Source organism: Drosophila pseudoobscura, chromosome 3 (assembly GCF_009870125.1).
Source record: "Drosophila pseudoobscura strain MV-25-SWS-2005 chromosome 3, UCI_Dpse_MV25, whole genome shotgun sequence".
Taxonomy (NCBI): Eukaryota; Metazoa; Arthropoda; class Insecta; order Diptera; family Drosophilidae; genus Drosophila; species Drosophila pseudoobscura.
Window position 1 is genome coordinate 9752266 of NC_046680.1, and position 12033 is coordinate 9764298.

Genomic DNA, 12033 nt, shown 5'->3' on the forward strand with positions numbered 1-12033 from the left:
GGCAAGCGTCAGTTAGTACTGAACCATTGAGGCGAGCGAGGGCAAAATCGACATGAGGGCCATATTCAATTCGCGATTTGTACAATTTACCATCGGTCTGATGGGAATCATTGTGTCCTCGGCGACAATGGGAATTCCCTACAATCGTAGGCGTTGACTGGATTGGAGCTGTCTGCCGCCCTTTACTGAAGAATCTCCCCCATTGCAGTTCAGACCAAGGTACTGGCCATTGTACGGGCCCTGGAGCTGACGGCCTCGGGATTACTCATCTTTGGGCTGATGAAGAAGCGGGATCTGCACAAGTCGAAGATCATGATGATCTGGTTGATCAGTACCCTATTGTTTGTCGCCGGCCTTTTCTACAACATGTTTGAGGGTTTCTGGATGTTCTACAGAATAGATGTCGCCACATCGATCATAGTTACCGCCTCGCTATTGGGTGCGGCAGGTGAGTCAGAGAGTCTGAGACGGCCGTCAGGGAACCCCCGTTCATACATACATATGATTGTACATTGCAGCTGTGCTGTCTGGCATGATGTACGTGGTGTACAGTGGCTACGAGAGACTGGTGGATGGCACTGACGAGCAGATACTTACAGCCTGAGTGGAAAAGTTGTGGAACCAGGTCCCTGCTCGTAGAAGTTACCCTGTGATGGAGGAGGATCGCTGCTGAATAAAAGCCCGACTAATTATAGTAAAAGCTTACTACGGACGGCGGCATCATCAGCAGCCGTAGTCCTTCCCTTATGTGAAATAATTTTAATTAAAAAATGCCGCTTTTCACATGTTTCCCCTGTTCCCAGTCCATCCGTTGCCACTTGTAAAGTTTCTGAAAAGTTTGTCAATTTGCATTCGGCTTCTCCCGGGGAAGTCCACGTTACATCTGTTTTCGCTGCATTTAATTAGGTTTATGCCGAAGGCAAAAGGGACAATTCCTGCTTGACGACAAAAATGATGCCTTTAAAAATTAATTTTCTGCATAAATTAGGCCTGAAAAAAGTTTAATTTGCAAATTAAAAATAAAACAGACCAACCAGAGTCTGGATTGACCCAATGCTCATCGGGTGTGACTTGTCTGGCTTTTCTCTATTCTCTGCCTGCCTGCCTGTCCATCGGCATCGATCGATTTCCGCTTAATAGCAGGGGAAAGGATATGAAAGCATTTTCCTTGGGCTTACGAGTAAATATGTCGAATCATTGCGGCAATTCCGAAGCGATTCAATTCGATTTGGTTCGCTTTGGCACGTATTTAGAGCTGGCCAAGGTCCAGGCATAAAAATTATATTAAATTGGCATTAAAATCATGGCCTGGTCATTGCCAATAACAACAGCAGTCATAGCCACAGCCACAGCCACAGGCAGCAGGAACTTCAAATGGCCATTAAAATAATAACCAGACCAAGCCAGACAGAGTCCGGCAGAGTTTCGGCTAAGGTCAAACGGCGAGTGTACAATGTCTATGCCTGTGTGTGCCTTAATATGAGTCGCACGTGCCCCAAAGGACTCTCGCCCAACTCGACTCGGACCCATGTGGCCTCTGCCACATACTTATGCAAATAATCTTGGCTCTTATGAGGCTAATAAGTGTCCAAAGTTTCGTTAAATGATCGAATTGTAGCTTCAGCTCAGCAGAACCTTAATGACTGCATATCATTTCCGGTCTCCGAGTCCTGAGGAACCACAGCTGTTCGCTGTCCACGGGGCGCCTGGCCATTAACTCATTAGCACACAGCCTGCCCATGGAATGCAGGAGACTTTGATGGCACAGCCACCGCCGGATAGTGGGATGGAGTTTCAATTACACGAACTTAAAGCTGTTGGGGCAGTTGAAAGGCTTCGGCACACTACCCGGGGGCCATAAATTATGCAGCCAAGTATCTGACAGCAGAACAGGGCAAAGCCAGAGCCGAAGCAGAAGCGAGGCAAACTAAACGCGATTATCTTAATTTATGCAGGGTCCGGTCTGGCGTAGGGGACGTACTATTACTTATGCGTATGCGGTGTTTTGTGCAGCCCTTGAAATAAATATAAATTGCAAAAACTGTCAAATCCAAGCAGCAAAAGTTCACGTCCGAATACGAGTTGGAGCGGGAGTGGGAGTGGTAGTCGGAGTCGGAGTCAGAGTCCGGCCCTGGCCTGCCCTGGCTTGGCTGGGACTGGCCAAAAGGGAATGCAATGGGCCAAAGCCATTCCTGTTCTTGGCCATTCTTGCCGCGCTCCTTGTGTGTGTCTTGTACAATAAAGAAATTTTTATCGCTGCCGCATTTGACATTTGAAGTATGCGCTACAAAATTTATTGTTGCTCCGCTGTTACAATAAACAAGAGCAGCAAAAAAGGAGGAATACGTACAAACTCGTACATAAAAAAGCAAACCAATGGCGAATGCATATCCAGAGAATGCCGGGTGCTGGAACCCGATTGGAATTTCAATTTAATCTTGTATCTTTGGCCCAGTCGTTCGCCTTTGACAGGCAAAGACAACACACAGAGACCCACACCGACAGGTAAGATTTACCTGTTGAAGAATAGTTACCGAGGAGACGAGTAGAAGCTGCCAGCGTGAAGGATTGCTCGCGTAATTGTGTCGGCTGCTGGCCACTCTCTCGGTTATGATTGCCAGCAATCAGCTTATAAATATTCCACAGCTTGTGCCCAATAAAACGATTCAGCAAACACTTTCTCACAGAGAACAGACCCCGAGTGAAGAAAGCAAGAGAAAAACTGCATGTCCTTGCCAGTCAGAGCAGACTCCTTATCACCAGCACGTGCCCGATGCAATGCCCGTTGCGGGTATACGGGTACGTACAATGACTAGCACAAGCTACTGTTGCTTCAACGGATACCGTAGCTGCCGTAGCTGCCACCTGCTCGTGGCACCCGCAGCTGCTTGCAACGTGACGTCAATGCGAATGCGAATGCGAATGCGTTCCGATTGTTGCGTATACGCAATGCGAAAAAGTTGTCTCTTCTGCTGCTGCCTGCAGCTGTTCTGCATGACAATGGCCGCTGCGGTAAGTGTGACAATAAATCGCGCTGTCAGCCTACATTTATGTATACCGTAGCCATTTCCTGGGCGCGCACGAGTGAAAGTTTTGTTAGGCGCCGGAGGCACTCTATTACCTTGATTCACTCCTCTCTCCAGTCTCCTTTCCCGACGCTTTTTCTGCTGCCTTTGGGGTTCATTGTCTCTTTGACCAGACACCGAAAAAAGCGCGTGTGGGTGCAAATCCTTTTGTCTGTCTGTGTGTGTGTGTGTGTGTGTGTGTGTGGAGGTTCATACTCGCATTAAATTTGTATGCCTCGCGTGTGCCTCGCCTCAGCCGGGAGAAAATATAACATGTATAAGAGAGAAAGCCAACCAAAGGCAATAACAATGCACCCGCTTCACACCATTCCCTTTTGGCCATCTCTGGGGCATAATTTGCGTTTAATGAATTGTGCAGAAAGATTTTTATTCACTTAGCCGCTGACACACACTGAGAGAGACCCACCACAGGCAGGGACATATTCAATTGGGGGCCTGGAGCCGGGATACAGGGCCATAAGCCGCTTAGCGGCATTTTTGGTCTAGCAAAGTGAAATGCTGCACTGCGTAAGGCAGAGGCGCCTCCTTTGCTCCTGGCCTCCTCCTCTGCCTCAGACAGGATTACTTTTCGATCAATTATTTAGTCATTAGCGTTACAATAACCCAAGTCGGATGTGTGGGCGGATGGGGGCGAAATGTTTGATCGATGAATGTGGACAGGACATGGCAGAACTAACTAATTAAGATTAATTAGTGGAACGGAATTTTCAATTACGATTTCGGGGCTTAATAGCTCTCCAGCATAAAGCATAAGAGGCAAATTAAAGCCCACCACGAGGCAACTTAAAGCCACATCGACAGACAAAAGCATGAGGTAGATGAAGAGACATGTCAGTTCATCATTTCAAGTGCAACAACAGGAAGAATCCTTAACACCACATCAAGCCAAGATGATAGCCGTTGTGACAACAACACACGCCAAACTTTTCAAGATACAAAGACAAGAAGTGGAGCCCCCTACCCTCCCCTCCCCACCACACCCAAAAACACAATGGAACACACACCAACAGCCTCGCACACACAAAAAAGTGAGGATGTAATTTACACGCTTTTCCAACCCAGCCCTCCATCAACGTCAGGCAATGCTTTTCCCGATATCGGACATCCTACCAGCCTAGGAGCCGTGGCCACGGCCACGGATACGCCTTTATCTGACGTCAAGTTGCGGATGTACGGAGAGTGCCCAAATGTGCGTGTGTCCCGCATTTAATGCGGTCTGCCTTGGCGATAAACTTTTGCAGCTGTCTCGGGCCCACTTCCACCTCCACCTCCACTGGCCCCCCTCCAGACTCTTTTATTTGGCATTTTTTGGATTGCCGCCTTCCGTTTGGCTCAATCATTTTACGTCTCATAAAACATAAATAAAAATCGATTCGTGAAGGGGTCCCAGTAGCAGTCCCAGTCCCAGTCGGAGACCCATTCGGAGAAGTCTCAGACTGCGGCATTGTCATTGTTTCGTCGGCGACAATTTGAATTACCCGTAGCAGAGATAAAGGAAAAATTGAAGGCAGCCTAGTGAAGCTGGCATACACTTTCCATTTTCATGGATGGTACAGTAAGCTCAGAGCTATCCATAGCAAACAGATCTGGTTAGAACATATATAGATTTCTTGGAAATATTCGTGCAATGATTTTAGATGAAGTTGATCTGCCGCTGTGGAATGTTCTCTGCAGAAATCCACTGGATTCCTGATCCTCCTGGCGAATTTAGCTCTTGACACAGCCAATGGATCCTTCGCAAAGACATTGAAGCATGGTATATTTACTCGAACTTCTCCCTTAAGGTTGCCGTATGTTTCACGTTGTCTTCTCGTTGTTGCTGGTTGCTGGTTGCTGGTTGCTCTCCAGGGCAACATTTGGCGGTTACTTGGCCCGCAGGCGGGCAAAGTCTATAATGCAGCATTATTTTATGTGGAGCCAAGCAATTTATTGAATTTTCTTCAACGGTTCGATTTTCTTGTCGGTTCGGCGGCAAATGTGTTGAAGTATTTTATGGGTCTTTTGGGTGAATATCAATAAATTTTTAATATGATAAAGTGAGTCAAATGATGATTGAAATCGAGCTTTGAGTTCGGGTTGCTTATCCAGATCAAGTTGGCTGTGGCACTCGGCCATTCTTCCTCTCAGTTTTGTCCATTTTTCAGCACTTTCAATGCACCCACATCCACAGCCACTCACACTCACACGCATACGGGTACAAATTGAATTCAGTTTTGCTTTACTTTGCCTGTGCCCTTTGTGCTCCACTCGGGAGTCCCTCTGCACGCTTTCTGCCATCTGCCATTTACCATTTGAATAGCTAGCAAAACAGATAAGAAAAATGCAATTTTCACTGCACACACACCGAGAAAGTGAGACATATGCAACAAAGAGAAATGGGAAAGTGATAGGGGGGCATGCTTAGCTAAGCTGCTTAGCCACAGCTGAACCAAAGACATCGCCCAATTCAATTGACGTTTGCCAAATCAAATCAAGTCAAATCAATGCCAAATCACAGACAAATGCCACTAAAATTTTCTGATTTTTTTTATGCAAATTTAAGCGAAATATTTTCCCAGAGTTCAGACAATGCCAGAGGGGGACGAGTGTGATGAGGGAACGTATCTGTCATACAAGTTTAATTGGCTGAAATTCTCCTTTATCTTCGTTGCTGCCCAAAATACTCGCATATACACACACACACACACATCTGCATTTAATTACTACACCGTTGGCAATAATTTATAATACTAATTAAAATTTGGAGCACGCACACATACAAACAGAGACAAACACACGCATAAATAATCACTGTCGAATGCGCCTCTGGCATTGAAAATTTTCATTTGCATGCAGACAGGCATCTCACGCACACACACACACACACCATAGATACTCTATATGAGTGTGTGTGTGAGTATAACCTTTATCAATCAAATGTTAATTAAGTTTCAACTCAGGCAACCGAACAAATGCCAAACCAACTAACAAACCAACTTTTTTCCGCTGCGTTGTGCGTGTAGCGTGGAGCGTGGAGCGAAGGAGGACCCCAACGACGACTCTCTTCTGTTCGCTTCTGTTAAAAAATTAAATTGGTATACTCTGGGGTAGCGGGGGGTTGTTTAGGGGGAAGCAATTCACAAGTTATTACGCATACGCCATGCCAGCCCCGCGTATAAAATGCAAAAGTAATGCGCTCATCAAATAAAATTACCCAGCTGATTCTCCATCCTGAAGAACTACACCCTGCTCTCCTTGTCCCCCACCCCCGGCCACGCAGAAAGGGAAATATATGCGATAGCGGAAACGGAAATGCTCTCTGGCAGCCAGCCTCTCGCTCACTGCCCCTTCATGATATTGTCTGCCTTGTTTGTAATGGTTTTTTGGTTAACATGCGCACAGATTGATGCGTGGCCAAATTGTACACAGCCGCAAATTGTGGCAATTTCGGTTACTGTCAACGCTGCACACACACACGCTCGCAGAGACACAGACACACAGAGGGACACGGACTTGCCACAGCACACTTATACAGGGACAGAGGGGCATAAGCATGTGGCAAATGTGCAGGCAGCGGCACGTTTTTATGTTGCAGCACAGCAGGGGGCAAACGAGGGCTTGTTTGCATGCCACCAAGCGTCAGACAAACCAAGAGCAAAAACCCGGAAAGCCGAGGATAGAAATCGTTGCGGTCGAAGTTGACGGCGGAGGCGGAGACGCAGGAGTGGGCTGCAGGAGCCAGTATACGAGTAAATTCCAGTCTGTGCATTTCTCTGTGAAAATTGTAGGAATGCATACATTTTTATGAAGTTTTAATAAAGAATTCTTTGTCATCTTTGAGATTTTTAAATAATACACAAATATGTGGCTAACTTTCAGAAGAAGATTCTAGACGAAACTCTGAAGCTTCACTGACACCAGAGCTAACTAATGGTTTCCAGTGCGCTTTATGTAGTGGTACCCCAAAGCGAGAGCTCTCTCGAAGACGTGTCGCTCTTCGATTGGCTTTCATGGGGTTCAAGTGCTGACTGCTGCATTCCCCTTCGATGGTGTCACAGGGGGCGAATGCTTAACAAGACCTCGGCCAAGTCGCAACTGCGTAGCTGCAACTGCAATTTGATAAAGCGAAGTGACAAGCGCAGCTACGCGAAAGGACGTCCCACACGCTCTGACACCACCCCGCGCCACCGTCCCCCCGTCGCTGGCCTTCGGGCATTCAGAGATGACAGAAGTCAAAACGGAATGGGGACTGGCAAGGCCAGGTGGTTGGAAGTACATACGTCAAAGAAAAAAGAAAAATAAAAAATCGCTTGGCATGTGCACTGCGCATCAGCATCAGCATCAACATCGGGACAGGACGTGAGAGTAACAGCAGCAGCAGTAATCCCCATTGATAACGCACGACATTGTCAGTTTTTCCCGAAAGAGTGCGTTATTTATTTGGACCCTTCACCCAGCAGCCGCTCAATGTCACCGGAAAGTGCAGATGGCTCCGCTTGGGCCCCGTAGCGAGCATAGACGTGGCCCCTACGATCCACCAGAAACTTGACAAAGTTCCACTCGATCTTTCCGCCCCGCAGGTTGCTGCGGTTTCGGGTGAGCAGTTTGTACAGCGGTGCGGCCCCAGGTCCATTCACCTCGATCTTGGCAAAGACATCACCAATATTCGCCTTCTCCTGACGCAGGTGGTCCATCATCTCTTGGCCATCCGACTGCGGCATCTGCTGGCCAAACTGGTTGCAGGGAAAGTTGAGGATTCGCAGGCCCCGCTCCCCGTACTTCGCCAGCAGCTGAGTCAGGCCCGCATACTGTTGCCCCGTCAATCCACACTGGGAGGCGATGTTCACGATAACCAGCACATGTCCGGCAAAGTACCGAAGATCCACTCGCTGGTGAAACGTATCTAGCACCGTGTGCGAATGCACCGACTGCGCCCACTGCATCTCGAACAGCTGCACCGCCAGTCTGTGGTGGGTGACGATTGTCGTCACGCAGGCAATGGCAGCCATTAGGCCATAGAAGACCACCTCTTTGCTCGGCATCTTTGGCTTCACTGTGGCAGAGCTCGGACCATCGGACCATTCGAGGAGAGGCCTCCAGGGCGAATCGATTCGACGAGCTGCATTTGGGCTAATTGTGCGTAAAGAAACTGCGGACAATCGGATTTAAATGCGCGACTCGGTCGGAACCGCTCTGCCCGCGCGCTTTTCCGCTGGGACAACGTTTCGGTTTCGGGCCATATGTCACAAAAAAAGGCATCTTAAATTGAATTTGGCCAAACCGAGCGAAAGTTGCATGCTCTGCTGACCCACGGAGCGAGTTGCACGTTAATTTAATTTTAAACTTTTTCTGGCAGTTTCCGTTTCTTTGGAAAAGAGAACACCAACACCCACCCACCCACACACACACACACACACACACACACACACATATTGGAGAAAAACAACAAAAAAGTTGAGCTATCGTAACGAAATAATTGAATTTTCATTTCCGTTTTATGTGTTTACTTCCGCTTCATGGCAGCGGCACCATTTGCCCTACAGCTGCCACCCCCCCTCCGCGGTCATGTGTATGTGGGTACGGCCTTCAGTGTCCTGGCAGATTTCGGCCTATTTGTATACAAAAGGCAGTCAATTTCTGGCAGCCTGAAGAAAGTTTTTAAGTCAATTGTCAAAAAGTTTTTAACATCTTTTCCCCTACTTCCCTACCTCCCTACCTGCTTGTTCTTCAGCTCTTATTTTTCCAGTTATACGAGTAGATGTTTCTTTTGACGTGGCCATAAATCAATGGCAGGCAAAAGGCGTTCAACTGAAATTGATTTCAAGTTCCAGCATGGCCGCGTTCGTCTACGTAGTACCGGAGGCGGGGGCGTCACTCTATCCGGTAGTCGACTGTCAAACGTATGTATGTAGCGAAAACAGTCCAAAATGTATGTCGATTGAGTACCATTGTTTGACTGCAAGAGTGAGTACTGCAGCTTAAGTTGGCATACACATACATACATACTGTACATCCGAGTATATGAAGAAAAAAGTTCTCATATGACATTTGACTTTTTGGGGCTGCTCTGATGGAAAGAATCTGATTGATATGTAGCGAAATGGAGAAACATTTAAAAAAAAAACCATTCAGAGGAAGTTCACCGATATGGAAGCTGACCGATATAGAAGCACGAATGCAAAACAACACTTGATATGTCCTTTGCAACTTGAGGAAGAGGGAAAGGAAGAGATGAAAATACAAACACTTTAGAACAGAATATGATATGCTGGTGAACCCGAATAAGGGGATACAGAAATGTCACAGCTCTGCACAATTTGATATCAATTTGAGCTCTGATTGACCTACGACAGCCATCCGTATTCATAACGAAACTAATTGGCACAAATATTGTACTGATTTATCCGTTGCACTGACTGCCGTACGAGTACTCGTAAAGTTTCATAAAATTGACGTACAGCTTGTCGTATACTTGACGCCACACAAAGACTGATTGGCATGCCACGCAATGCCAATAAGCAATGCCAATGATTATGTTAAGCTAAACAGCCCCCCACCCGCTGCCCGACCCATGGAATGTCTGCATATTATATGCACTTTGCATAAACTTAATAAACTTTGCCCCCAGTTACAGGTTATAAACCCCGCGCACTAAAAACTCGTGAAGATGGCAACCCATTAAAGGCGCTGAACCACAACTCGTTGTTTTATGGCTGCCACAGGCACTGACTGGGTCGACCCGCACGAGAATTGCCATCTGGTTTTGTCTAAGCGTCGGCAATCATTTTTTTCCTTTGTTGCCACATTTTTCACTATTAACACGAGCCGTAAAACGCGAACACCCCTAGTTCTTGGGGGGCACTCCACGACTTGTTATGGGGAAGCCACATTTTTACAACTACGAATATCAGGGTACGTAATCGCATATGTATTGGATGCTGCTCCTGAACCACCTGATGTTGTCGTCCTTTACTTGCCATCGCCTCGTGCCGGGCCCCCATCTGCTCGTGCATCTCCACTTGTCATTTGCCACTTGCCACTTGCGCATTTAATTAAGTTTCCGCCGCGCTGCACACGCTGAAAGAACGAAGGACGTTATTAATTAAATTCCTTTATACACAGGTTAAGCCAGAGACGACGCCTCCCAGGAGCGACTCCCTGGCTCCCTGCCACTTGTTGTGTGTCAACAATTGGAATATTAACGAGGCAGCTAATGAAAGTTTCCAAGGGGAGGCGTGGAGGGCTCTCAACCGACCCTCGTTCCCTCGAAACTCCAACAAATCGATTCGAAACATTTAATAAATGTTCGCAGTAAGTGATTTAGACCTGATGTTGGCCTAGATCAAAGCTCAATTCGGGTAAATCCAGAGCTAGCGAACTTTGCCCACACTTGACCCACTGCATGTTTTTCTGAGCCAATTAGATGCCGTCTGCATGCAAATCCCCTCTCAGCCGCTGCACTGTGGATATGGGTTGGTCCTAATAAGCCAAGACAGGGCCCAAGCCCAGGCATACATCAAAGGCAGCTGAAGGAGTTCAGGCATTGGTTTAGGCATTCCCTCCCCGATACGAGTAATCGTGGGGCAGACACACAGTCAGACGGAGACGGAGAAGCAGACAGCTCCTTGGCATATGCAAAAGGGATATGTATATTAAATATTTAAGACCCTTGTCGAACCAGCAAATCCAGTAAGGAGAAAATCGACTTATTCAATACACTCGCAAAATCAACTTCCTAAAAAAAGGGAGAGGAAAACAGTATGAGGGGGGCAAGATGCGAAAGGAAATGTGCAAATCCCCAATGCAGCATCAGCAGCTGCAGAGCACATAGCAGTTGCCCCACAGGCTGCCCCAGCACAGATCCCGCCTCTGCCCCCTATAGCTGACCCCCCGAACACCGCCCACTGCAATCGCTTGGCATTTACATTTAAGCTGATAAGCAAAAGTGCCTTCGCCCTCCCCCCTCCCACACCTGAGCGTTAAGTCGCCTTGAAGCCTGCCCCCCATACGCGCCACACACACATTGGGGCGAAAGAATTGTTTGTTCAGAATGTCGCAAGTTTATGAAATCGCGTGAGCTGGCAGCAAGGAATTTACATTTGACGCACGCACTTTACATTATTAATGCCTCCAGCCGAAGGCGACAGAGGCCCAAGAAAAAGGCACCAATATCAAGGTCACGGGTCACGCAATCGAACGGACTATTGGTTACCCATTACCTGCCATATCTCTTAAGCAGGAACTTATCCTATCTCTGTGAAGAGTAGCCCAGCCCTCTTGGGCTGATGATTCTACAAACGCACAACAGATGTACCCGATTCGCATCCTAATCAGAAATAGCTCGAGGCATTTGCACGAATGCAACGTGCCACCATCTTCTAGCATATGAAGGTTGGCAAGTATGAAAATTAGAAAGACGTTACTATTGGGGTACTATTAGTACGATTGTGTTTTCGGGTGCGTTGCTGCGTGGGTGCGAGTGTTTGAAAAATTCTTCAGCCATTTCGAAAGTGTATCGCATTTCCGTTTTTGTGTTTGCCTTTTTACGCTTCGCTGAGAATTTTCCAATTTTGAGATATGAGCTGCTAATATTTATTAATCAAGTAATAGCTACTCGCACACACACGCACTGCAGCACACCAGCACACATCCACACATGACTACCCGCCTGTGAGCACTCGTACTCGTATTTGTGCCCGTCGCTGTGTCTGTGTCTGTTTCTGCTTGTGTGTGCGTTTGAATTTTGCACGAAAAATTGATTGGAAATTTATAAGCTAAACTTTTTCCACTGTTTGCTTTTGTTTGCGGCTCACGAAACAAACTTTTTTGTTGCCGTTTTTTCTGTTTTTTGCTTTTTCTGCCATTTGCAGCACTTGAAAAGGTCCCCTCGCAGTGGCGTGTGTGCGTTCGCGTATGGAAAATTTGATCAGAAAAGAAAAAAGAATTTGAAAATCGGTATTTACGTTTT

The 12033-nt window shown here is 47.1% G+C and overlaps 2 protein-coding genes across 2 annotated transcripts; one reads left to right on the plus strand and one right to left on the minus strand.

Annotated features, from left to right (window-relative positions):
• LOC6898355 (uncharacterized) lies at positions 1–805 on the plus strand. Its single transcript, XM_002138372.3, has 3 exons — positions 1–146; positions 209–448; positions 519–805. The coding sequence occupies exons 1-3, from the start codon at positions 53–55 to the stop codon at positions 602–604; spliced, it is 420 nt and encodes a 139-aa protein (XP_002138408.2). The 5' UTR covers positions 1–52; the 3' UTR covers positions 605–805.
• A 6666-nt stretch (positions 806–7471) lies between these two features.
• On the minus strand, positions 7472–8129 carry Gpxl (Glutathione peroxidase-like). The gene has a single exon (XM_001360652.4). It carries the CDS (start codon positions 8105–8107, stop codon positions 7502–7504), a length of 606 nt encoding a protein of 201 aa, XP_001360689.2. The 5' UTR covers positions 8108–8129; the 3' UTR covers positions 7472–7501.
• Positions 8130–12033: the final 3904 nt, after the last annotated feature.

What these genes read in the sequence shown, in the direction of transcription:
- Gpxl (XM_001360652.4), bottom strand. Translation starts at nt 8,107, where the DNA reads ATGCCGAGCAAAGAGGTGGTCTTCTATGGCCTAATGGCTGCCATTGCC.
- LOC6898355 (XM_002138372.3), top strand. Translation starts at nt 53, where the DNA reads ATGAGGGCCATATTCAATTCGCGATTTGTACAATTTACCATCGGTCTG. An exon ending in AATGGGAATTCCCTACAATC is followed by an intron (nt 147 to 208) that starts GTAGGCGTTGAC and finishes CCCCCATTGCAG; the next exon opens with TTCAGACCAAGGTACTGGCC. An exon ending in CTCGCTATTGGGTGCGGCAG is followed by an intron (nt 449 to 518) that starts GTGAGTCAGAGA and finishes TGTACATTGCAG; the next exon opens with CTGTGCTGTCTGGCATGATG.